Source organism: Dendrobates tinctorius, unplaced genomic scaffold, assembly GCF_039654945.1.
Source record: "Dendrobates tinctorius isolate UK_male_01 unplaced genomic scaffold, ASM3965494v1 ptg000171l, whole genome shotgun sequence".
Taxonomy (NCBI): domain Eukaryota; kingdom Metazoa; phylum Chordata; class Amphibia; order Anura; family Dendrobatidae; genus Dendrobates; species Dendrobates tinctorius.
Window position 1 is genome coordinate 22,732,297 of NW_027361838.1, and position 26,270 is coordinate 22,758,566.

Consider the following 26,270-nt stretch of genomic DNA (forward strand, 5'->3'; position numbering starts at 1 on the left):
TGGTCCTGAGATTCTGAATGGATTGCCTGCAGGTAGCCTTTTAAAGTAAAATAGTCCTTCGAGTTTTTAATTTTATGTAACTTCTTAATAACATCTGGATCACTGTTTTATTCTGTTACTATTTCACATCACACAAGTATACATTAAAATTCTACGCAGGCTTGCTTACTGTAACCAGAGTTATTATTGAAATCAACAGAAGCTACATAAATCTGTAATTAATAAGTACACCCAAGAGGCAGCTACAAACAACCAAGACTGTAGAACTGAGGGTTTCCCTGGTATAATACACTAGATGAGCTATCGGTACGTGATTGATGGATGTCTCATCCCTGGGAGTCACGTGCGTACACAAGCAGAAAAGGGTCCTTGTGCAAGAACAGTATATGGGCTCTTTGCAGTCCAATAGCTCCTTATAATGCACAATTCCACCAAATTTAGATAAGGAAATGGGACACCTCACCTCCTGAGCCCATTGGACAGGTTACACCAATGGTATGTCTGGCCCTGCCTTGGATCTTTACCATGTAAGCAAACAAAGCAGAAGCAATCCTCACTGGATCGCCACAGTCCTTCACTGCTGTACTAGACACACAGCCTTATACATATGGATGTCAGTGTATGGTATTGGTTTCAGACAAAGACACTTGAAACCACTTCAGCTCTATATCGACAACTGGAGCTCCATCTTAGAAAAATGGAGCTATGATCAGATGTTTAAATGCATTTAGAATAAAAAAGAAACTGTAGCAAACTCGTAGCTCTGAGACAATGTCACGGATTACATTTCATGCTACAGCTTTAGGCTAGGGTCACACGAGCATATAGTCTCTCAGCTGAGAGAATGAAATTCTAATTAAAGTTTGATCAGTGTGACTTGATTTTCTCGGAAAAGTAAAAGATGAAGAAAAAATTCTACATCTTCCCCATTCAGTCAGTCCATGAAAATCAGATATCGGATCCAAATGTTGGCATGCTGAGATTTTTTCCTAGGACAGAAACTGTTTGAGGAAAAATTGGGCATGTGCACTGCCTCATTGAATAACATGAAGACAAGAGCTATCACTCGTCCGATTATTACGGTTGTCTGCATAAGTCCTAAGTGGGAGTATTATCATAAATCGTTTAGCGACTCACAGCTTTGATTGCATATGTGTCTTTTCACTAAGTCATTTTTGTACACAGTCGAGGAATTGAGGGCAATGTTTACTTACTGTGTCCCCACTAAAACTTTTTTCGAATGAACGGTATAATGCTGAATCTATGTCTTTTAGCTGGTTCTGTTGAGCACTCATAGTAAAAATAGGCTGCAAAACAAAAAATAATCCATAAATTCATGTCGCTTTTACTTTATTGGCAAGATTATAAGAAACATTGATCCAAGTAATGATCTACAGCCCTTGTTGCATAAAATAAGAGTTATTTTCGTCCTTTTATTGATTTGGATTCTCTTGTTACTATTTAAGAAAAATATATTTAGTTTGTCTGCAAATCCAACACAAGCCAATATTTTTATATTATAATTATTTTTTAAAGACATTGTTAAAATGTTTTTAAATGTTTTTTTTCCATACCATCACCTATATAATAACATGCAGAAATATTACATATTTTACACTGGACACTATACCTAATTTTTGCCTCATACCTGTTCTGTACAGCTGACTTTTCATCATTCATTAGTATCACAGACAGTAATAGGCCTCATGCACACATCCGGTATTTGGTGCGTTTTTTACCTCAGTATTTGTAAGCCAAAACCAGGAGTGGGTGAAAAATGCAGAAGAGGTGACATGTTTCTATTAGACTTTTTTCCTCTGACTGTTCCACTCCTGGTTTTGGCTTACAAATACTGGGGTAAAAACCTCACCAGATACTCAATGTGTGCACATGGCCTTAGGCTGAAGTCGCACTAAAAGTATAAAAAAATCAGTACGATTCTCACTGCCGAGAGTCGCACAAATGTAATATGAGCGTCATGTGAGTGCAATCCAATTTTTCACATCTAGCATTTGATTTACATCTGAATGCAGTGTGATTTTAACATGTGCTTTTACTTAGAGTAATTCTCTAGGTCATTTACACAGTGTGCGTCTTGCTTCTCACAAAATTATAATATCATCAAAAAGTTAATTTATTTCAGTTCTTCAATACAAAAAGTGAAACTCATTATATAGAGTCATTAGAAAAAGAGTGATCTATTTCAAGTGTTTATTTCTGTTAGGCTAGTTTCACACTAGCGTATTTTACATGCAGCGCACGGCTCCACTAAGCCCCGCCCCCTGCCAGCTCCATGCCCGCCCCGTCCGGTCATCTCCTCCTACTATCGCACACGGCCGCATGCGATTTGCACACCCTATCTTTAGCATAGGGTGCGCAGACCGTGCGCTGGCCGTACGCTAGTAGGATTATGGCGTGCGCTGTGCACTTTTGAAGGTGCGCCGAACGCACCATGTTGCATTTTGGCGCGCTCGGCGCACCATCAAAAGTGTGCAGCGCACGCCAAAATCCTACTAGTGCACAGCCAGCGCACGGTCTGCGCACCCTAGGCTAAAGATAGGGTGCGCAGATCGCATGCGGCCGTGTGCGATAGTAGGAGGATATGACCGGATGGGGCGGGCATGGAGCGGGTGGGGCTTAGTGACGCCGTGCGCTGCATATAAAATACGCTAGCATGAAACTAGCCTTAATGTTGATGATTATGGATTACAGCCAATGAAAACTCAAAAGTCATTATCTCAGTAACTTAGAATACTTTATAACACCGGCTTGAAAAAAATTATTTTAAAATCCAAAATGTTGGCCTACTGAAATGTATGTTCAGTAAATGCACTCAATACTTGGTTGGGGCTCCTTTTGCATCAGTTACTGTATGAATGCGGTGTGGCATGGAGGCGATCAACCTGTGGCACTGCTGAGGTGTTATGGAAGCCCAGGTTGCTTTGATAGCAGCCTTCAGCTCGTCTGCATTGTTGGGTCTGGTGTCTCATCTTCCTCTTGACAATAAGGTCAGGTGAGTTTGTTGGCCAATCAAGCACAGTGATGCTTTCATTTTTAAACCAGGTATTGGTACTTTTGGCGGTGTGGACAGGTGCCAAGTCCTGCTGGAGAATGCAATTTTCATCTCCAAAAAGCTTGTCGGCAAAAGGAAGCATGAAGTGCTCTAAGGCTACTTTCACACTTGCGTTTGTTTGCGCTGCGCACCGTGTGCAGTGCAAACGCACATAATAAATGCATCATGCGTTTGTGTACTTTTTTTTGCGGTTTTGCGCATTTTTTTTTAAAAAACGCATGCGTTTTTTGCGCTGACGTGCGCATTACCATGCGCACGTCAGCGCACCCATATACTATAATGGGTGTTTGGGTGAAAAAAAAACGCATTGCGTGCGCATGCGTTTTTTTGGGACAAGTCGGACGCACAAAAAATGCAACAGGATGCATTTTGTGCGCCCGAGCGCACACTACAAAAAACGCATGCGCATACAAACGCGTACAAACGCATGTGTATGCGCACGCATGTAAAGTATAGGGAAAAACACATGCTTTTTTTGCGCAACAAAACAGCGCAAAAAAAACGCAAGTGTGAAACCAGCCTAAGATTTCCTCATAGACGGCTGTGCTGACTTTGGTCTTCATAAAACACAGTGAACCTACACCAGCACATGACATGGCTCCCCAAACCATCATTGACTGTGGAATCTTCCCACTAGACCTCAAGCAGCTTGGATTGTGTTCCTCACCACTCTTCCTCCAGACTCTGGGACCTTGATTTCCAAATGAAATGCAAAATTTACTTTCATCTGAAAACAACACCTTGGACCACTGAGCACAGTCCAGTTCTATTTCTCCTTGGCCCAGGTAAGATGCTTCTGGCGTTGTCTATTGGTCATGAGTGGCTTGACACAAGGAATGCGACACTTGTAGCCCATGTCCTGGATATGTCTGTGTGTGGTGGCTCTTGAAGCAATGATTCCAGCAGCCGTCCACTCCTTGTGAATCTCCCCCCAATTTTTGAATAGCCTTTTCGTAACAATCCTTTCAAGGCTGCGGCTATCCCAGTTGCTTGTGCACCTTTTTCTACTACACTTTTTCCTTCCAATCAACTTTCCACTAATATGCTGGGATTCAGCACTCTGTGAACAGCCAGCTTCTTTAGCAATGACCTTTTGTCACTTACTCTCCTTGTGGAGTATGTCAGTGACTGCCTTCGGGTCATCTGTCAAGTCAGCAGTCTTCCCCATGATGGTGGAGCCTACTGAAACAGACTAAGGTACCTTTTTTAAATGCTTAGGAAGCCTTTGCAGGAGTTTTTTGTTAATTATTCTAATTTACTGAGATAATGACTTTTGGGTTTTCATTGGCTATAAGCCATAATCATCAACAATAACAGAAATAAACAAGTGAAATACATCACTCTGTAATGACTCTATATAATATATGATTTTTCTTTTTGTATTGAAGAACTGAAATAAATTAACTTTTTGATGATATTCTAATTTAGTGATAAACATTGTAGATAGTTATTTGTAAAATTAAAATATAAATATAATAAAAAATGTTAAAAAAATGTATTTCACATAAAGATCTCATTCAAAGAACAGCTAATTTTCTGATGACACAGTCTCTTTAAATAAACTCATTAATAAATAATCAGGCTTACCTGGAATCCTCCCAGAGATATTTTAATGGACACGTCCAGTGGCTTGTTTGTCACACCAGCCACTGATTTTATTAAAGACATGAAAAGCAAAGGGAACCAAACTATGCATATCAAAAGTACTATGATCATGCCACCCATTCCATACTTGACTGCTTTTTTCTTCTTCTGACCCCGTGGCTGTGGATACCTCTGCAGAGAAGGAATGTGAATACAGTAATTAACAGTCACTTAGAACCACAAATACACTTAAACGGGGTTGTCCAGAACTTAGATATTGATGACTCATCTTTAGGATAGGCCATTAATATCAGATCAGTGTTGGTTCAACAAGTGGCACCCAGCAATCATCTGTTTGCAACGCCAACAGAGGCTGGATACACACAGTGTACACAGTTCCATTGACTGTGAGGTAACAGTCCTTGGGTGTTGCAGCACAGTGTATGGAGCTGTGATCTTCCAGCTCTGTACACTGTGTAAATCTGGCTGCTGCAGGAGCTCAAAACAGCTGAACTGTGGAGGTGCCATATGGTAGACCCCCACTAATCTGACATTGATGCCCTATCCTGAGGATAGGTCATTAACATTTGAGTCTTGGTCAACACCATGCAAATGTGTACACTGATCTATGCGATATGATAATAAAGATGGTGGCATAAAAAATGATGTGTTACAATAGGCAGCTGTGACTACAGTAAATAGCCTGAAGATCAATCAATCAACCACTCAATCAAGTTTTTGTTAATCTATTTACTGCGACATATGAATGCACATTATTCGCTCACTAATATTATAATATCTCTTTATAGCAGCTGCAATGATGACAATAGATGTCTGCCTGCAGCTATTACTAGGGGAAGCTCAATTAGACTACGTTCTCAGAGTCAGTATTTGGTGAGGTTTTGATGTAGCAGATTTTCTGCAGTATTTCGGTAAATTACGTTACTTGCCTTTTTTCCATTGCACTTTTGACTGCATTTTTACATGAGTTTTTATCTTGTTATTTCTGCTGCGGTTTTTGTCTCTTCTTGATATGTCATGTTTTAAACAAAGCTTTGTTTTTGATACTTCCGAGAATTTTGACTTTAACACAACTTTATTTATACAGTCATGTGGATTACATGCTTTTTTAAGTGATTTTCTGTAGCGGAATGCACATAAAATTCAGTGTATTCTCAAGAGAAATTAACTTGTTCCTAAAGGTCAGTTTAAGCAGTGTGAAGAAAAGTACAGGGTGGGCCATTTATATGGATATACCTAAATAAAATGGGAATGGTTGGTGATATCAACTTCCTGTTTGTGGCACATTAGTATATGGGAGGGGAGAAGTTTTCAAGATGGGTGGTGACCATGGTGACCATTTTAAAGTCAGCTATTTTGGATCAAACGTTATTTTTTCCAATGGGAAGAGGGTCATGTGACATATCAAACTTATTGAAAATTTCACAAGAAAAACAATGGTGTGCTTGGTTTTAACATAACTTTATTCTTTAAAGAGTTATTTACAAGTTTATGACTACTTATAAAATGTGTTCAAAGTGCTGCCCATTGTGTTGGATTGTCAATGCAACCCTCTTCTCCCACTCTTGCACACTGATAGCAACACTGCCACATGACCCTCTTCCCATTGAAAAAAATAAAGTTGAATCCAAAATGGCCTACTTCAAAATGGCCGCCATGGTCACCACCCATCTTGAAAAGTTTCCCCCCTGCCACTGCCACATAATAATGTGCCACAAACAGGAAGTTGATATCACCAACCATTCCTATTTTATTTAGGTGTATCCATAAAAAATGGCACACCCTGTACAACAAGCATAATACGTCAACAGATCTCATACACATAACCTAACTCTGCCTACAGTAGGATTTCCCATGTTGTAGCTGTAAAAAAAAATATTTCAGGATTCAACTAATTTATGACTTTATGAATTAATTTTTGGATCCAACTACAACTTTCAACTACTTTCTGACTGTGTGAAAGCATTTGCATGCTGGACCCCCTCTTACCACGTACTATATATCAGTGGGTTGCATATTCTACTTTTATGGTAGGTATGGCCGTGATGTCTACTGATCTTTGGAGATGGTGGGAATTGCTCTGTAATGGTTTTCAAAGACTACAATGAGCAGCAGTTTGCTGACATTTAATTTGTTTTCTTCCAGGAGATAAGAACATGTCTCATTCTTAAAATTAAACCTATTAGGCCCCATAACTAACTGGTCCACTATAAGCCTATATTTTATGGGTGCTGATTGTTGGACCCCCAACATTCTGATACTGATGGCCTGTCTTAAGGATAGGCCATGAATATTACAGACCTGGACAACGCCATGAATTGTTCTGATTGTGGGTATCTGGCACCTGCATTCGACTATTGCCATAAGAGAGGTGATTATGTATAGGCATGTTTTCCATAAAACACTGCTTCATTAAAAACAACGACACTGAATGCAAGAATGCAGACCGTAGAGTCTTCCTATTGGTACCCGCCTCTCAGCTTTCAGAGTTTACATCTGTGCGACTAAATAGAGCATGTAACAACAGGTTGTCTGAAGCTAATAAAACCTTCGCTTATACAAAGATCAGAAACGATCTATTTTCTGGGCTAAAATTGAACTATAAGCTATGCTTCTTTTAAAATTCCAATATAATGACTGTACATTCTTTACCTTTTCTGACTCACGCCAGCATTTCAGTATAAATATGTGAGCATAAATATCCTCCACACAAATCCAGCTGGAAAGACTGAGTGTAGTGTCAGTCCATACCCAATCCATGACAGCTCTCAGCTCAGTTAAAAATGGCACCAGGCGAAAGCTGAGGAAAAAGATCACACATCATTAGAACTGTATGGCAGAATTAGTAGCTGATCGCAAACACATTGTGAAGCACATTCCTGGTAGACATGAGTTGCATATCTCTGAAATGTTCAGTCTACTTCACATTTGAAATTTTCACAATTTTCAAGTAACAGGATGAAATTAAGACATCAGATTTAGTGTATAGCCAAACTTTACAGTGGTGGTATGGTGGCAGCGCGTCTGAAGTGTCATCTACCCACAAGATTGTGAGACAAAACTGTGTGGCAATTGGCCATCATGGTGGGTGGAGGTTTTCCCCACATGTGTCAAGCCACATGAATTAACCTTCTCTTAGTGGTCAAATCTGAGAAAAATGTGTAACCGATTCCCATTTGGTTTAAAAAAAAGAGCATGTAAGGTCCCCAAGCCTCACACAGAGGCGTATCTGAAGGGGGCAGCAGAAGCATGTGCCCTGAGCGCAGCTGTCAGGGGAACGCAGTTGAGCCGTCTAATGCAGCGGTCCAAAGTCTCTCCCTCATTGGCTGCATTCTGCCGCCACCCGGACTGAGTCAGCAGTTCTCTCAGTCGGCTGTTAAGCTGATAGCTGACTCAATTGTACTCTTTCAGACACCAGTACAATTGAAGCTTTGACCGCAGCGTGACCAGGTCATGAGATCATGCTGCTGACATCACTCACCGGCGCGAAGAGCATTGGTGGTAAGTGCTCCACATTAGTGGAGCTGAAGACACCGAAGATGAGGGGGGGGGATTTAGTGTAACAGGGCAGGGAGTATTTACTGTTTGGGGGGATTTACTGTGTGCACGGGGTATTTACTGTGTGGGCGATGTATTTACTGTGTGAGGGGTGTATTTTCATTGTGTGGGGGAGGTATTTACTGTGTGTGGTATGTATTTACTGTGTGTGGGGGTGTATTTACTTTGTGTGGGGGAGGTATTTACTGTGTGTGGGACGTATTTACTGTGTGTGGGGTATTTACTATGTGTGGGGGGTATTTACTGTGTGTGGGGGGTATTTACTGTGTGTGGGGAAGATTTACTGTAATGGGCCTGTGGGAGATTTACTGTGATGTAGATATTTAGTGCAATTAAATACTTGGGGTATTTACCGTCTGTGAGGAGTATTTAGTGTGTGGGGGTGTATTTGCTGTCTGTGGGGGGGTATATTTACTGTTTGTGGGGAAGATATTTACTGTGCGTGGGACATATTTACTGTGGGTATAGGGGTATTTACTGTGTGTGGGGAAGATTTATTGTAACGGGCCTGTGGGAGACTTACTATGATGTGGGTATTTAGTGCAACGGGGCTGGTGGTATTTACTGCTTGGAGGGTATTTACAGTGTGTGGGGTATTTACTGTATGGGGGTATTATTGTATGTGGAGATGTATTTACTGTGTGTGTGAGAGGGTATTTACTGTGTGTGTGTGTGGGGTATTTACTGTATGGGGGTATTACTGTGTGTGGAAATTTATTTACTGTGTGTGTGAGAGGGTATTTACTATGTGTGGAGAAGATTTACTGTAATGGGCCTGGGGGAGATTCACTGTTATGGGGGTATTTAGTGTAATGGAGCTGGGAGAGATTTAGTGTAATGGAGGGATGATTTGAGGACACAAGTTTGGGGAGCAAAGAAGGGACAGGTGCAGACACAATATGGAGAGAGGGAAAAATTTGAAGAAACAATATGAGGAGGTAGGGGTGAGATGGTGGGCAAGTATGTTTGGGATGGGTGCAGACACAGTATGGTGAGTCGGGGTATGGGTGTGGACAATATGAGGAGCGAAGGGAAAATGTATGCGGACACAGTATGGGGAGCGAGGGTGATGGGATGTGTGCAGAAACAGTATGGAGAGTCAGAGGGATGTGTGAGGAGGCAGTATGGAGAGTGATGGGGTAAATATATGAGGAGGGGGGGAAACGTGTAAGGAGACTATTGAGGGAAATAGTGTGAGACAGTATAGGGCAAGAAAAGTGTGAGTGGGCACAGAATAAAGACTGGGTAGTGTGGGTGGTAGCATGGGGGGACAGTGTAGGGGTACAGCCTACCAAAGAGAGGGAGTGTGGTGAGGGGGCATAATATAGAGACTGGGCCCTAAAGGGGGGACTCAGTGTGAAGAGGGGACCCAGTATGGAAAGGAGAGGACAGTGTGGATGGCATGTACCATAAGAGGGACAGTGTGGGAATCGTATTTTGTGCAGAGAATATAGTAAGGGTCAATTATTTATTCAGGGGCTCGGTGTAGGGCAGATATTTTTATTTAGGAGCATTACAATGACACTGCTATATTTAAGGGCATCATGGGGGATGTGCTGCAGAAGAGCTGATAGAAGTAAGCAGAGATGAGCTGTGGATGAGAAAACTTATCATGCGGTCTGGAAAAGATGAAGAAGAAAAGAAAGAGGATTCCAGAGACAACAAATCTGTAAGTATCTGGATATAATTTTTTTTGTGACACCAATTCTCATAGTTTTATTTATGTTAGGAGCATTAAAGGGGTTGTCCAAGTTTGTGAAGTGTCTGCAGTCATTATATGTTACTGCAGGCTTCTGAATTCTCACAGTGCACACTGCACGCTGTCAGAATTCTCTTGTGCTGGCGATTTGCATACATGCGGTCACGTGCTGACTAGATATGCGTGGCCTCACTTAATTAAAATGAATTGAGCGAGGATGGATATGTCTAGTCGAAATATGGCCAGAAGTATACAAATCTCATACTTCTGCAAGGAAGAATCCTAAAAGTGTGCAGTGCATGCTCTGTGAGTATTCAGAAGCCTGCAGCCACCAATAGTGACTGCAGACTTTCATATCAAACCTGGACAAGCACTTTAATTATAAAATGAGGCTCTATAGCCAATCCTAACAGTGTGTAATATCCTCACTGTCAGGATTCAACTCTGCAGGTTCCAGCAGTCATCACATGGCCACTTCACTCATTTGCGATTTTCATACTTACGGTCACGCGACAACGAGCATTTCTTCCTGATCTCTCAGTTTCTCACTAAACTTTGAATTAGGGTGAGCAGGTCGTCAACACGTGGCTAAGTGTGCAAATCGCATTCATGCTTGAAGGGGGTGGAGGGGCCCCAAATTGAATTCTTGCTCTGGGTGCCAGAAAACCTAGATACACCTCTGGCCTCACAAATTACCCCAATTACCTAATCATAATGCAATTATCCAATCATGCTCCTAATAATCCAGGCAATACTTGCTATTGTCACAGGAACATCAGAAAGGTCGAGTCCTAACTTCCAGCGCTAAAATTCTGATTCTAGATTATGCAAATTTTGAGCAGACAGTTTAAACATGTGCAAGATTTATCAGAGCTTTAGCCGCTATGACTAAATTTAGTGCATTTTAAGACTGTGTAGTCTAAGTCTGCACTAAGAATTAGAAAGTTAGGCTGTGTGCACACGTTGTGGATTCTGCTGCATTTCCGCAGCGGTTTTGGCCGTGCGGAAACGCAGCAGATCCGCAGACATGGTACAGTACCATGTAACCCTATGGCTTTTCAAAACCGCTGTGCTCATGCTGCGTTTTTTTACGCGCGGTTTTGCTGCGGTTAACAAACCGCAGCATGTCAATTGTTTGGGCGGTTTCCGCAGCGGTTTCACACCTTTAACATAGTAGAGGTGTGAAACCGCAGGGCAAAACCACAGGTCACTTTACCTGCGGTCTTACCTGCAGATCCACGCGGAAAAACCCGCAAGTGATTCTGCAACGTGTGCACATAGCCTAATGCTAAACATGCGTATTGCTGCATATGGGGCTGCACAGCTGCAGATCAGTAACAGTGCCCAAGCTGTCTACCACCAAGGCACCTACAATGAGCATGTGAGCATCAGAAAACGAACATGAAGTAATGAGAAAAATTCCTCTGGCCCAGTTAATCTTGTTTTTTTATATCATGTGGATTGGCAGGTGCATTTGTGTTGCATACCTGGGAAACAAATGGCACCATGGGTCTTAAGTCTTATGTTGATGTTACACTGAAAGGAGGTTCCCTGTTTGAAGGCACTAAATAATAACTATATTACATTTACTATATGGCTACTTACCCTTGAAATAAGAACAAATTGACATAGTTATAACTTTTAGTGAGAAAGTTTCCAAGAACACGTGTTGGGTATCCACAACGGATCTGATAAGCTGATAGTCCAAAATAGATGCACTTCACAAAATACCATAGCTGTGCAACAGTGTTCTGGCTGAACTTTCTGAAAAACACAAGCAAAAGAACAAGATGGTGAACTGACTGATGACTAGTGACCCATAAGCACACACTTGAGCAGTAATTTACCTTTCTGTTACTCCAGGTAAAATAAAGAACATCCAAAAATGGATACCAAACACCAGGATAACCTGAAATATGACTTTGCCCATCACAGTTTTTCTGAGATAGAGAGCACGGTCCACAACCATTGTGCCAAACTGTATTAGAACCATCACCAAGAATGCTTCTGGTACCTGGTCTTCTGACAAAGAGGAGGTAATGTCTGCAGCAGCCGAATGTTTCTAAAAATAAAGATTTGGCATTAGTTGCATTTCAAAAATGCATGTTCTTTATCATAGATAAGTTCTTTTGATTTTTGTCAATTGTTATCCTACATCCAGTATATAAAGCAGCTTATATTTGTTTATCTTCATACAGTAAACCTGTTAACAGCTAATCAATAATTAAGGAAAGCTCAATACTGTAGTTTCTTAGTGCTGTCCTAAAATATTACTCTGACTAAGGGGATGCCCATTACTATAAAAGTGAACCTTTATGGGTTTAGAAGGGGAAAGGAAAAAAACCCTATACAAACCTCCCCATCTCCTGGCATCAGTCCTATGGGGGATTTACATGACTACTGCATTGAAATTATTAGCTTCTGATCGACTCCATCCTTGCCTTTCTGTCTGAGCTAGCTTCTTCTGCTAGGATGGAATATGAAGTCTGCAAGTATTGATGCCAGGAAACCAGTATGAGGATTTATAATGGAGTGCAAATAAGCGGTGCTGAAGTGAGTGTACAGTTCTATTTTTTCTTCCACCACCATTCGTCCAATAATACTTATATAGCAGTGGAGAACCAACCCTAACTAAGATATATTATCAGAAATGAATGCTTCCTCTAAGGAAACTAATACTGATGACCCATCTTCTATTTCAGCTGTCATAGTCACAAAAACAAAATAGGCCTTTCCAATTTCTACCTATCCTAAGTTTCATTTGTAACTTTGAATACCTTTCCTTTTCTTTTTTTTTCTATACTACATCCAATTATTGATAAATATAAAACAATCCCAAAACTATTAATTTTATTTGCTGCAGTACTAGACACTTGGCAATTCCTTTAGTATGATGACTTACTCCAAATGCCCAGAAGCCAAATACAATTATGATGAAGTCTACAGTATCTGCCAGGAACATTAACACATAGACATCTGTCACAGCACTGTAGTCTGGATGAATGAGGTTGTAAAAAAATTGTTTGATTGGCAAATATATCTGAAGGATTCTGGAAAAAAAAAGAAAAAAAAAAAATTGCAATGAGTAAATATAGGTAAGTTGTTTAATTAATTTATCAGGTACCAGTAAGTTCTAGAACACTTTCCACAATTATGGTACAGTTAAAATGCAATGACACCACTTCACCACAGTTTTTTGAAGAATGGGTTACATTACAATACAACAAAAAGAACATTAAACATGTATAACTAAAATTCAAAAATTATAATCTGGTCAATACCATGAAGACTATAAACCATTTCTCCCTGGGTTTCACATAGATATGGACCTCTTGTGACTAATAGAAAAAGTCAGTGCTGTAGAAAACAAATATGTACTGTATGTACAGTAAAATGATGTTCCATTATGATGTTCAAAGGTGATGATGTTCAGAAAAGAACACATTATGTGGGAAAATATTAAAGGAAATGAGTTATCAGAGGATACATAATTTTTATTTTAAATACTTTTTTTGTAATTTTTTTTTTTTTGCATTTGTCATACCACTATTTAAAATAAATAAATAACGTATCTTGCAGTTGCCACTTTGGCCACTAAGCTACTTTCTGTTCTGAACGGATTATTTTTCAGTAGTAATATCATTATCAGCACAGGCATAATGAAAGGTAAAACCTATATATAGATAACATAGAATCACAATATTCAGAATAGGCAATGGTCACATCTCACCTCCTCCGCCCTCCCTGCACAGTGACCTCTGAACCGATCATAAAGCATACCTAGAAAACAATCTAATGGGAGTTAACAAGTAAGATCCCATCTATTGCTGTCTATGGTCCATGTTGCTACTGTAAAGAATTTCTCTAAATGCTTTACAGAGACTCAGGCAAGATGGCTGCCCCCAAGTTCATGCTCAGAAAGTCAAATAAAAAATAACTCTACCATCAAAAGCTTAAAACAGATTAGAAAAAAATATGATTTAATTATTAAAATAAAAATATAGTATGTTATAGAATACAAGACTTTTCAGTACAAAAGGCAGAGGAAAAAGTTAAAAACTTCTTACGTTTTAATGGCAAAAGCTTTCGCCTTGATAAGCTGCTCCCTAAGTTTTTCCATCAGCAATTCCTTTCTCGATTTTTGTTTGATGCTTAGTATACTGCTACCCTTCTGACTGCTGTTTCTTGTGCTGGTGCTGCCTGTAACAAAAAAAGAATTTAGAAATGTCTGACTTTTTCTTTCAGCAAAACTTATTTAATATGTTTGATAAATTCTCTGTGCAATTAGCGTTAATTAAGTACAGACCTTAAATTCAGAGAAGGAAATGAAGAGTATTGATTAAATATATAAAATGCTGAAAGTTATACTGATTTATTTATTTATTTATTTACATAAACTATCCAAAATGTAAAGGGAAAAGTATCTTCACTACTAGGATTATCATTTCAATGAGGTTATCTGCACATTCCCTCGTTTAATATTTTGCAGATGTGAGCGGCTACCTAATGTTGCAAAGAAGAAGAAATAAAACCTTCAGACATCGTCATACAAAGGGCAGCAAGGAGAAGCCTGGTTCCAAAACGTAACATAAGCAGACGTTACATCTGCTGCCATTAACAAGCTTGCACCCTACATAGCTTTACTGTCTCTTCTCCCACAGTGAATATACATTCTCAGCTGACAAATGTTACCACCACTAAGTATGTTTATGTAATTATGAGTCAATATGAGAAGCAGTGAATCACGGTCATTGTTACTCGGCAATATATGTGACATCACGTGACGATAATCTGATGAACATGTAAAAGTGCTGGGCAGGGAAAGAACCACTAATGTATAATTCTGAGTATCCAAGAATAACATTCATAACGTAAGTTATAGAAAGAAAATAGCTTTCTGATTTGCTGAAAACACAATATGAATATGTGAGAACTTACAAGCTGTAAATAGAAGTCTAAAGAGTAGCCGTCATTTTTATTTTTATCTGGTAACTCAATAGCACCTTCTTTTACGTGACAGATTGATCATTCGCTCTCAATTCATAGGTAAAATCTGTATTCAGCAAAAACATATTTTTGCTTAGGCTGGGTTCCTGTCTTTATGTGGACCGCAATATCCCAGACTGACAGCGGGTATCCTGAGTTTGGGTCTGTCGGGACATTGCAGTCTGCATAAGGACTGTGAAATATGCTTGTGTGCACCTGGTCATTCAGACGTCAGTGAGTTTTCTCACACACAAGAATCATTCTCAGTTTTTTCAGGTTTTTTTTATCAGAATATTATCAAAGTTAAGTCAGTATGTCATTTTCTATAGTCAGAGTTTGGTAAGCATTTCCTCAGTTTTTCTCGCATGAAAAAAACCTGCGGGAGATTTCTCAAGCCTCTCCTTTCAAACAGTTCATGGAAAACAGACATCCGAACACTGTTCAATATTTTCATGGACCCATAAACATGCTATGGGGAGTTTGATCTGAGACCCAGATCAAATTTGGACACGTCTCCATGATTTTGTGTGGAACACTAGGTCTCCAAATATACATGGACATGTGAACAGCTCCATACACTATTAGGGCTCATACTCACTTGCGAGAGACTCACATGAAAACCCGGCACTGCCACCGGCACTGGGACCGGAGCGTGTGGCTGCATAGAAATACATGTAGCTGCACGCTCCGGTCCCAGTGCTGGCGGCTGTGCCAGGTTTTTATGCGAGAGACTCGCACGAGAGTCGTGCGAGTCTCTCGCAAGCGGGTATGAGCCCTAAAAGGCTATGATTAAGAGCATTTGTTTGTGTGAAACGCATCAGATGAATCTCTTGCTGTTCTCAGCTGGATTTTATGCTTGTGGATAATAAAGCCATAAATCTTTTATCCTGAAAAGAATACTGCATCTTCCTTTCTTCTGCTACATAGACTCTAATGGGTTCAAGTTCTATCAGTGATAAGCTACAACACTTATGAGAACTATTTTGAGAATGAATGATCCATCCAGAAAGAAACCAAAAAAGAAGCAGATTTTTCTAGTCCAAAGTTTCTAATTTTCTCGTATGCTATTGATATATATTTATTTATTATGCTTTACTTATATAGCACCATCATATTCCACAGCGCTTTAGAGACATTATTGGCACTGTCTCCATTGGGGATCACAATCTATATCCCTATCAGTATGTCTTTGGAATGTGGGAGGAAACCAGAGTACCAGGAGAAAACCCACACAAACACGGGGAAAACATACAAACTACTTGCAGATGTCGTCCTTGGTGGGATTTAGGCTGTGTTCACACGTTGCGGTTTTTTTCGCGTTTTTCCCGCGGATTTACCAAAAAATCCTCTCAAAAAACACATAAAAGAAGCTTCCCATTCATTTTAATGCATTTTGCACTTTTTGTGCATAATGATGCGTTGTTTACTGCGAAAAAAACGCTTCATGGTAAAAAACGCAGCATGCTCATTAATTTCGCTGTAAATTCCGCATTTCTGGCTATTTTCTATGTGTCTGGGGACTCTCTGGAAAAAATCGCGGCAAAAACGCGCAAAAATCGCGGTAAAAATGGCACGTTTTCTGGGAAGGAGTCTGGTTTTTATGCAGAAATTTTCTGCATACGTGTGCACATAGCCTAAAAGCCAGAACCTAAGCACTACAGAGCAACAGTATATATAGATATAAGAAAAAAAAGTCACTCTTTAATCTTTAACATTGAGGCGTGCTGGCTGACAATTACCTCTCTTTGATCTGTGTGAGGAGGAGTAACTAGACCTGTGTGAAATTTGGGAGCCACTACTAGAACTCTTCCTCCTAATGGCTGTCTTCTCCTCGGGAAAATGGACGTGGATTGATTCTACAGATGCTGCTAGGTTAACTGATTTTAGTGAGCCTACTGAATCTCTTCTTCCTGATCCTTCTGACACTTCATCATCTGTGTCTTCTTTGTGGGTGGCATTATCACTCATATCATCCTCATCCCAAAGACCGTGACACTAATAGAATAGAGAAAGTCTTGTTACTTTCAGACATACAAAAGAATTACAGGTAATCGGTACAACAATCAATCAATAGATTTATCAAATTCTCATACACAAATTTCCTCATCTAACAAAGACTTGCTTTTTCAATCTAATCATTCTTTGGTTTCTACTTTTATATTTGGCATGCCTGCATTATGTTTTATGATCACTCTTTGAATGCTACTTAGGCATTTCATGGTCTCTATGGTCTCTGGTTTTGTGGATTAGCTGCACTGAAAATAAATTAAATATGAAAACCACTAAATATCGTTTATTAAATAATGAAAGAACTTATCACTAGTGATGAGTGAGTATACACGTTACTCGAGATTTCCCGAGCATGCTTGGGTGATATCTGAGTATTTTGGCGTGCTCAGAGATTTACTGTAGTTTCTGTCGCTGTAGCTGCATGATTAGCGGCTGCTGGACAGGCTGAATACATGTGGGGATTCCCTAACAAACAGGCAACCCCCACATGTATTCAGGCTGGCTAGCAGCCGTAAATCATGCAGCTACGGTGACAGAAAGGAAATCTGAAAGCACATCCAAATACTCGATCACAAGAGCATGCTCAGGAAATCTCGAGTAACGGGTATTCTCGCTCATCACTACTTATCACCAGTTTTCTGCTGCCTTTTTTTTTAATTAAAAATAAGAGTGGGCAGCCTCAGAATGGTGGAATTTCTAAATAAAACCTAATAACAAAAGAGGTTCTTGCTAAAGGGTCAGACTCTCAAACTTCTGTGTTGTTGGATCCTGGAATGCAGAGCGAGATCCTACAACTCTCTGCAGCCATCCTGAGAAAATGCCAGTATCCCCGGAGAAAAGCACGTCAGCGACACATGTCCTGATCATATACTTGACAGCAGAGTATAAATATGGTTCGAGTGCCAGCTTGGAGAATTTATGCCACTATAGTGGCTTCCTTATAAGAAGACGCAGAACAGTTGATTATCACGTGCATTGTATATCGAAGAGCAGCAGTAGCGAATACATATGCTGTCATCTGATCAAGCTTCACGACACCTTTAGCAATTTATATGTGGAATAGACAGTGACATGTTAGCTATCATAACAGCACAATTATCCATCTCATAGTGAAAAATATCTTCTGTTGACTGTACACACACAGATGCAGTTGGCAGGCTACAGTGTCAGCGACACTTATATGGGAGATCAGCAGTAGTACACATATATGATGTCTTCTGATTTAGTAGCACATCACTATTAGCGATCTATATGTGCAATAAATAGTGGTGTATTAGTCATTCTAACATCTTAACCATACCGCTATATGATTTATTAGACAATGTTAATTATTGTTGTTATAAAACAATACTGGTTAAATCCATTGTGGTGCGTCAATTGGATATCACCAATTTTTCCAGGCACATATAGACCTTGCATCAGATTTGAGACCCTACATATTAGGATATATGAAACTCGACCAATAATTTATAAGGGACTATGGTTAGGGTTCCTATTTTAAATAAGTATATCTCTGCAGTCAAGTTCTATATCGGGACCTTCTTGAGTCAGAGCAATTAATGTAATATAATCACACAACTAACTGTGACTCAATATACATCCTTACCAGAATGTATGTAATCTTGTTTTTAAAAAACTAAAAACATATTATTTAATAAATCAATAAAAGTTAACTTTTATGCACATCCTTTCCCTACCCGTTTTCTTTTCCTACTAATCTACAATTTCTTGGTGGTGTCCACCAATGTGAATAATGTCTGATGAGATCTGACAATTAATTACTGTAATTTAAAAATATCACCACTCTGAGGATGCCCATTCTTTTTTTAATAAAAAGGGCAGGCCCAAACCTTGAAACTCTTTAAATATGAGAATCACAATGCATTTTATATTCAATATTTCATTTTATTTCAATACCACTAAGCAGAAAAACCAGAGGCACCCAAAAGGCTCGACAGACATTCTATGCTTTGTGATGTGATAGGTGTCTAATTTCTGGGGAACACATTTACTGGTAACCCCTCATCACAAAATTGGAGGTCCTGTGTTCCTTGCTTAAATGAAGCAAACATGTCAAGCAAGTGAGCTACTGTTCCATTCATAGCCTATAAAACTGATCACTGGAGCGGGGTCCTCCCTCTTGACTATTTCTGTCAGATAATTCTCACCCATTCAGCTCTTACTCATCGCTAGTATAGCTATTCTGAACAAACTATACAGGATTTGTAACATGCTAGTGAAGAATAAACTCACTATTTTACTGCTGACAGTAGACGTTATAGAAAGCAACTTAGGACAATATTTCACGCAAAGATATCTGATGTCAAGTCTACTTAGACCAAAAAGGCTGAATGCTAAACACATAAGGATTTTTGTAATAAATGTAAATGATAAAATATTGCCAACATCTAATTCAAAAATGTTGCCCAATGTGTGTTTTAATGTCAGCTGTCACAACTATACCTAATTTCACATTTAATAATCACATACAGCAGTATTCAGTCACATATGTCATACCTTCAAAATAGATCTATGAAAAAATAATGCAAGGAGTTGCACCAGGTCGTAGTGTACATATCCTTCTTTCTTCTCCACACCAATTATATTAGGAACATGATATGGTTTGTCTTTGTATAAATCCAAAAATTTGTTCCATGGGAAAAATCCAAATTGGAAGAAATACTTGATAACAATTGTTACCTATACCAAAAACATCATTAAAAACTTTAAAATAGCAGCTGTTTCATAGTGTTTTCCATATACTGATTTTTCCATTTTCCCTCTCTAATATTTCCCATCTTGAGCTATTAAGCCCCTTTTTTGGGAAATACAGACAACTTTTTCCTTATTTAAAGGATTCTGGCAGGGTAATTTTGACCTTAATGCCTTCCTAAACCTTTCCGTTTAGATCTGTGGTTAAAAATTCAATTATCAAATTGCTTGCATCCTTCACACATACAGTTGTGGCCAAAAGTATTGACACCTCTGCAATTTTGTCAGATAATACTCAGTTTCTTCCTGAAAATGATTGCAAACACAAATTCTTTGGTATTATTATCTTCATTTAATTTGTCTTAAATGAAAAAACACAAAAGAGAATGAAGCAAAAAGCAAAACATTGATCATTTCACACAAAACTCCAAAAATGGGCCAGACAAAAGCATTGGCATCCTCAGCCTAATACTTGGCTGCACAACCTTAAGCCAAAATAACCGCGACCAACCGCTTCCGGTAACCATCAATGAGTTTCTTACAATGCTCTGCTGGAATTTTAGACCATTCTTCTTTGGCAAACTGCTCCAGGTCCCTGATATTAGAAGGGTGCCTTCTCCAAACTGCCATTTTTAGATCTCTCCACAGGTGTTCTATGGGATTCAGGTCTGGACTCATTGCTGGCCACCTTAGAAGTCTCCAGTGCTTTCTCTCAAAGCATTTTCTAGTGCTTTTTGAAGTGTGTTTTGGGTCATTGTCCTGCTGGAAGACCCATGACCTCTGAGGGAGACCCAGCTTTCTCACACTGGGCCCTACATTATGCTGCAAAATTTGTTGGTAGTCTTCAGACTTCATAATGCCATGCACACGGTCAAGCAGTCCAGTGCCAGAGGCAGCAAAGCAACCCCAAAACATCAGGGAACCTCCGCCATGTTTGACTGTAGGGACCGTGTTTTTTTCTTTGAATGCCTCTTTTTTTCTCCTGTAAACTCTATGTTGATGCCTTTGCCCAAAAAGCTCTGCTTTTATCTAATCTGACCAGAGAACATTCTTCCAAAACGTTTTAGGCTTTTTCAGGTAAGTTTTGGCAAACTCCAGCCTGGCTTTTTTATGTCTCGGGGTAAGAAGTGGGGTCTTCCTGGGTCTCCTACCATACAGTCCCTTTTCATTCAGACGCCGACGGATAGTACGGGTTGACACTATTGTACCCTCGGACTGCAGGGCAGCTTGAACTTGTTTGGATGTTAGTCGAGGTTCTTTATCCAACATCTTGCATTGAAATCTCTTGTCAATTTTTCTTTTCCGTCCACATCTAGGGAGGTTAGCCACAGTGCCATGGGCTTTAAACTTCTTGATGACACTGCGCACGGTAGACACAGCAACATTCTGGTCTTTGGAGATGGACTTGTAGCCTTGAGATTGCTCATGCTTCCTCACAATTTGGTTTCTCAAGTCCTCAGACAGTTCTTTGGTCTTCTTTCTTTTCTCCATGCTCAATGTGGTACACACAAGGACACAGGACAGAGGTTGAGTCAACTTTAATCCATGTCAACTGGCTGCAAGTGTGATTTAGTTATTGCCAACACCTGTTAGGTGCCACAGGTAAGTTACAGGTGCTGTTAATTACACAAATTAGAGAAGTATCACGATTTTTCGAACAGTGCCGATACTTTTGTCCACCCTCTTTTTTATGTTTGGTGTGGAATTATATCCAATTTGGCTTTAGGACAATTCTTTTTCTGTTTTTTCATTTAAGACAAATTAAATGAAGATAATAATACCAAAGAATTTGTGTTTGCAATCATTTTCAGGAAGAAACTGAGTATTATCTGACAAAATTGCAGGGGTATCAATACTTTTGGCCACAACTGTATGGTAAGTCCTCTACCTAAGCCATTACAAGTTTTGAGACCATCTGTTCCAGTAAGGGGAACTTTAGTCACACAATCTCAACTTGCTACTCTCTTGATCTCATATCCAGATGATTATGAACTCCCCACATCTCTTTCCAACGGAAAAAATCCCCTTAGAAATCTGTCACAAGTGGAACAATATACACTTCGCTATTCTCACAAGTCCTGTATTACCAGCAGGAACCAAAGAGCAAGTAACATGCTTTTAGCTCAAATTCTCTCGTCGGTCACCCAGTCTATGCAGCATGAGGATGAAAAATCTCACTGCATCAGTGCAGAAGTTTACTTACTCCTCCAAGCAAACTAATTCCCTGGTATTTAATTCCAGGATTTAAAAAATGACACGTAACATGGATGTCTCCCACATAGTGCTTTATTAAATAAATTGATAGGGAAATACTCCTCCATAATCATCTAGATCCCCACCACCTTGTTTTTCAGCCTTTTTAAGACCTTGTATTTATTTCCTCTTGTCTCTTTCTTTGCTGTATGTTTGCCTTTTTTGACATAGAAAAAACATTTTCCAAAGTTAGGCTAACAATTGACCATTTTAGCTAGAACTCTTGGCAAAATTTATATTATTGAACACATTTGTATAACTCAAATCCCACTAGGATGATTTGCTGCAAATCTATAAGTAAAACGAAAATATTAAGGTCTATAAATTAAAAGTTATGTTCCATTTAAATCAGGGTTGCCAACTTGACACTTTATTTTTTCTGGACTGTTTATCAAAAAATGACAGACAACATTTTGTATGGACACATTGGAAAGCTATAATATATCATTATGATTATACACTAATCACAAAAAGTTAGGGATATTTAGCTTTCAGCAAAAGTTCAAGATGAACCTAAAATGCAATCTAACTTTTTAATGTGACTTTTTTTTAAACTTTTGAATGCACACGTCCAAATATTCAATGTTTCAGTACTTTTTGCACAACTTGCTGTTCTCAAACAAGGAACTTAATGGCAATATTCCGAGGTGTTTGATCCATGAATCGGCCAACAAATTTTGAGGTTCAATAAGAACTGGTATTTAAACAGTCCTCCTCATCATGCTGTTCACATTTTGACATCATGAGACCAGGACGACACCAAACAATTGATTAACAGTACGTCGCCATTGCGAGGCTTCAAGCAGGATGTTCTAAGACAGAAGTGGCCACTGAGTGTCACAGAGTTTCATCAACAGGTTGCACTAGAGATACAGAGAGACTGGAATAGTAACAGAAAGGCAGAGTAGTGCACGTCCTTTGGCAACATCAGAAAACTGATGACTGCTTCATTGTGAACAATGCCCTTGGGAACCGGATGATCAATGATACACAACTCCAGGCACATATTAAGTGAAGTGAGAGGCACCAAAGTGTCACCGCATACTATTCAAAACCATTTACATCAATGTGTTCTGTGTGTAAGACGACCTCTAAGGGTACCCAACCACACCACCAAACACTGGTGTCATTGTCTTGCATGGGCCAGGGAGCATCAAAGCTAAGAGGACCAGTTGGCTTCAGTGCTATTCACTGATGAAAGTTTATTCACGAAAACCTATGGGATTAGCTGAGTCACTGTGTAGAGGCTCGTGACTATGTACCCCAGAACTCCAATGACCTGATGGCAGCCCTTCAAGAAGAGTGGGATGCCATACCTCAGCAGACAATAACTTGACAACTTAAATGTCCTACTTTCATGATAAAATATGTTTCTAAAGTGAACTTTTTACGTTTTCAATAAATTTCACCGGAAAGCCAAATATCCCTAACTTTTTGTGAGCAGTGTAAGTGATACTTGTCTACAGCCCATAATTCTGATATGTAGACTGCAGCTGTAAATGTAGATGTTTCTTCAGCTTTAAAAAAAATCACGAACGCCTTAACCCCTTAATGAAAATGAAGGACACAGTCTGTCATCAGACATCTCCCCTGCTTTGATGAGGGCTCCGGCGCTGAGCCCGCATCAAAGCCGGGACATGTCAGCTGTTATGAACAGCTGACATGTGCCCGCAATAGGCGCGAGCGGAATCGCTGTCCGCCCGCGCCTATTAACTAGTTAAATCCCGCTGACAGCGGGCATTTAAATAGCATTTCCGGCCGCCGGGCCGGAAATGACCTCATCGCCGACCCCCGTCACGTGATCGGGGGTCGGCGTCATGTTGCCTGGACAACCGGAGGTCTCTATGAGACCTCTATGGTTGTTCCAGGCATAAGGCTTTCAGCGCCATCCGGTGGTCGGCGCTGAAAGCACAGCAGTAAATCTGCTACATATGGGCGATTTTCTCATCGCCCATATGTAGCAGAGCCGATCGGGTTGCGCATGCTTCTAGCCTCCTATGGAGGCTATTGAAGCATGCCAAAAGTAAAAAAAAAATGTTTAAAAATAAAAAAAATTAAAAAACCTAAAAGTTCAAATCACCCCCCTTTCGCCACAATCAAAATAGAACAGTAAAAAAAAAAATCCCACATACACATATTAGGTATCGCCGCGTTCAGAATCGCCCGATCTATCAATAAAAAAAAAAGCATTAACCCGATCGCTAAGTGGCGTAGCGAGAAAAAAAATTAAAATCACCAGAATTAAATTTTTTTAGTCACCAAGACATTGCATTAAAATGCAATAACGGGCGATCAAAAGAACGTATCTGCACAAAAGTGGTATCATTAAAAACGTCAGCCCGGTACGGAAAAAATAAGCCCCCACCCGACACCAGATCATGAAAAATGGAGACGCTACGGGCCTCGGAAAATTGCGCAAATTTTTTTTTTTGTAGCAAACTTTGGAATTTTTTTTCACCACTTAGATAAAAGAGGACATAGACATGTTTGGTGTCTATGAACTCGTAATGACCTGAAGAATCATAATGGCAGGTCAGATTTAGCATCTAGTGAACCTAGCAAAAAAGCCAAGCAAAAAACAAGTGTGGGATGGCACTTTTTTTGCAATTTCACCGCACTTGGAATTTTACACGACATGGTAAAACCAATAGTGTCATTTAAAAGTACAACTAGTCCCGCAAAAAATAAGCCCTCACATGGCCATATAGACAGAAAAATAAAAAAGTTATGGCTCTGGAAAGAAGGGGAGGGAAAAATGAAAATGCAAAACCAAAAATACCCCTGGTCGTTAATGGGGTTAAAAAATTTTTTACAGGTGGAGGAAAAAAGTGGCCTATTTTTACGGACTGTCCTGGAATTTCTGGATGGTTGGCAGCCCTCATTCAGATGGTTGTAATGGTTCCGTTCAGATGATCCATTTTAAAACTGCACGACATAAGAGCTTCAAGTAAGCTAAGACTACAATTGTACCCTATGGTGATCTAATTTGATCCATTTGAAAACTAACACAGAAGCTTGAATATGTCCACACAGATATTGCTATGGGGCTTTTTCTCCTTACCAAATGCCCTTGGAAGTAAAAGTTTGTCTAGAATTTTAACCATACCATTTGGATATGCAAACTTATTGCTTATCTGAGAACAAGATGTATAAGAACATGAAACATTTACCTCAGTATATACAATGGCAGCCATCCAAAACCTTTTACTGGGGCGTGGAACAGATAGCATGGCCCACAAAAATATGAGAATTGGGAGAACCAATGTTATTATGGAAGCAGAAATCATATGGTTGAGTATGATCACAAAATAGCAAACCATTTCTGATCTGGCCACTAAGGTATTGTAAAGAGCATAAATAAGCTGCAGCAAGCGAGGCTGCCTAGTATAAAATTTTTCAGAATCTTCCAGCTCTTCATCTTCAAACATCCTGTCAAATAAAAAGAAATTGTTAAAAAATGATGGACAACTCACAGGACAAACAAATTAATATTATCAATACTGAACAAATGCAACTCGAGAATTTAACCTATGAGATTTACAATGAGGTTTATGAGAATAACAAGAGAAAAATGACTAAGAAATACAAACACCTACTTATTTAGAAGGAGTTCACTTGCAGTTAGTTCATGTGTAAGAGTGGGCAGAAGAGTATCATGGTACTTGTCAATATGGCTGTCATCTGGACTTAAAACCATCAGATTATTGTCAGCAGATTCATCATGAGAAGCAAATGACAGCTGCTCGAAGCTGACAGCTTTGCTGTACGATGGTGGAAGATCTCCATCAGCTGTGGAATATAATGGCAGCTCTGTATCGGGTGTGTAGCTAGATCCCTCTAGATCAACACAATATTCTTCATCGGATGGAGCTAGTCCTGAGGTTGGACTCTTGCCGTCTTCTTCCTGCTCATCTTCTGCTTCTTCTATAGTTTCAGTTGTACCCTGCCTGGAGTAGACCATGGTACACTGTGTCGGTTCACTATTCCAGAAAGAAAAGCTGTTAAACTTGAAATTAAACTTGCTGAAGCTAAATGGTAAATTATACATAATATGATAAGTCATTCCACAGCGTAATAACAGGTTAGGTGTAATTCTATTGTGGCTTCTGAATGTTTTCTTCTCAAAATTAACACTCATATTATTGTTCATTTACACTCCTGCAGAGAATGGAGCACAACATCTATATCTCTTAAGACCATGCGTTTTTGCATTTATATTGTTACTTGAATCTAAACCCTTTTTTCAGTTATTTTGGAGAGACTATCCATAAAATGCTTAAAGGGGGTCTGTCAGCAGGTTTTTACCACCTAATCACAGAGCAGCATAATGTAACCTGATTCCACTGAAATTTCACTTAGGCCGGGGTCACACTT

General features: G+C 39.6%; 1 protein-coding gene across 1 annotated transcript in view; it reads right to left on the bottom strand.

Annotated features, from left to right (window-relative positions):
• PIEZO2 (piezo type mechanosensitive ion channel component 2) overlaps nt 1-26,270 on the bottom strand; it is a 438,513-nt gene that overhangs the window by 14,528 nt on the left and 397,715 nt on the right. The window contains exons 37-47 of the mRNA XM_073550976.1: nt 25,493-25,876; nt 25,067-25,325; nt 19,449-19,631; nt 16,661-16,916; nt 14,003-14,135; nt 12,838-12,985; nt 11,783-11,997; nt 11,541-11,699; nt 7,331-7,478; nt 4,661-4,849; nt 1,215-1,307 (exon numbers count right to left, since the gene is read on the bottom strand). Of these exons, the coding sequence (XP_073407077.1) occupies nt 1,215-1,307; nt 4,661-4,849; nt 7,331-7,478; nt 11,541-11,699; nt 11,783-11,997; nt 12,838-12,985; nt 14,003-14,135; nt 16,661-16,916; nt 19,449-19,631; nt 25,067-25,325; nt 25,493-25,876 (2,167 nt within the window). The remainder of the gene's footprint in view (nt 1-1,214; nt 1,308-4,660; nt 4,850-7,330; nt 7,479-11,540; nt 11,700-11,782; nt 11,998-12,837; nt 12,986-14,002; nt 14,136-16,660; nt 16,917-19,448; nt 19,632-25,066; nt 25,326-25,492; nt 25,877-26,270) is intronic.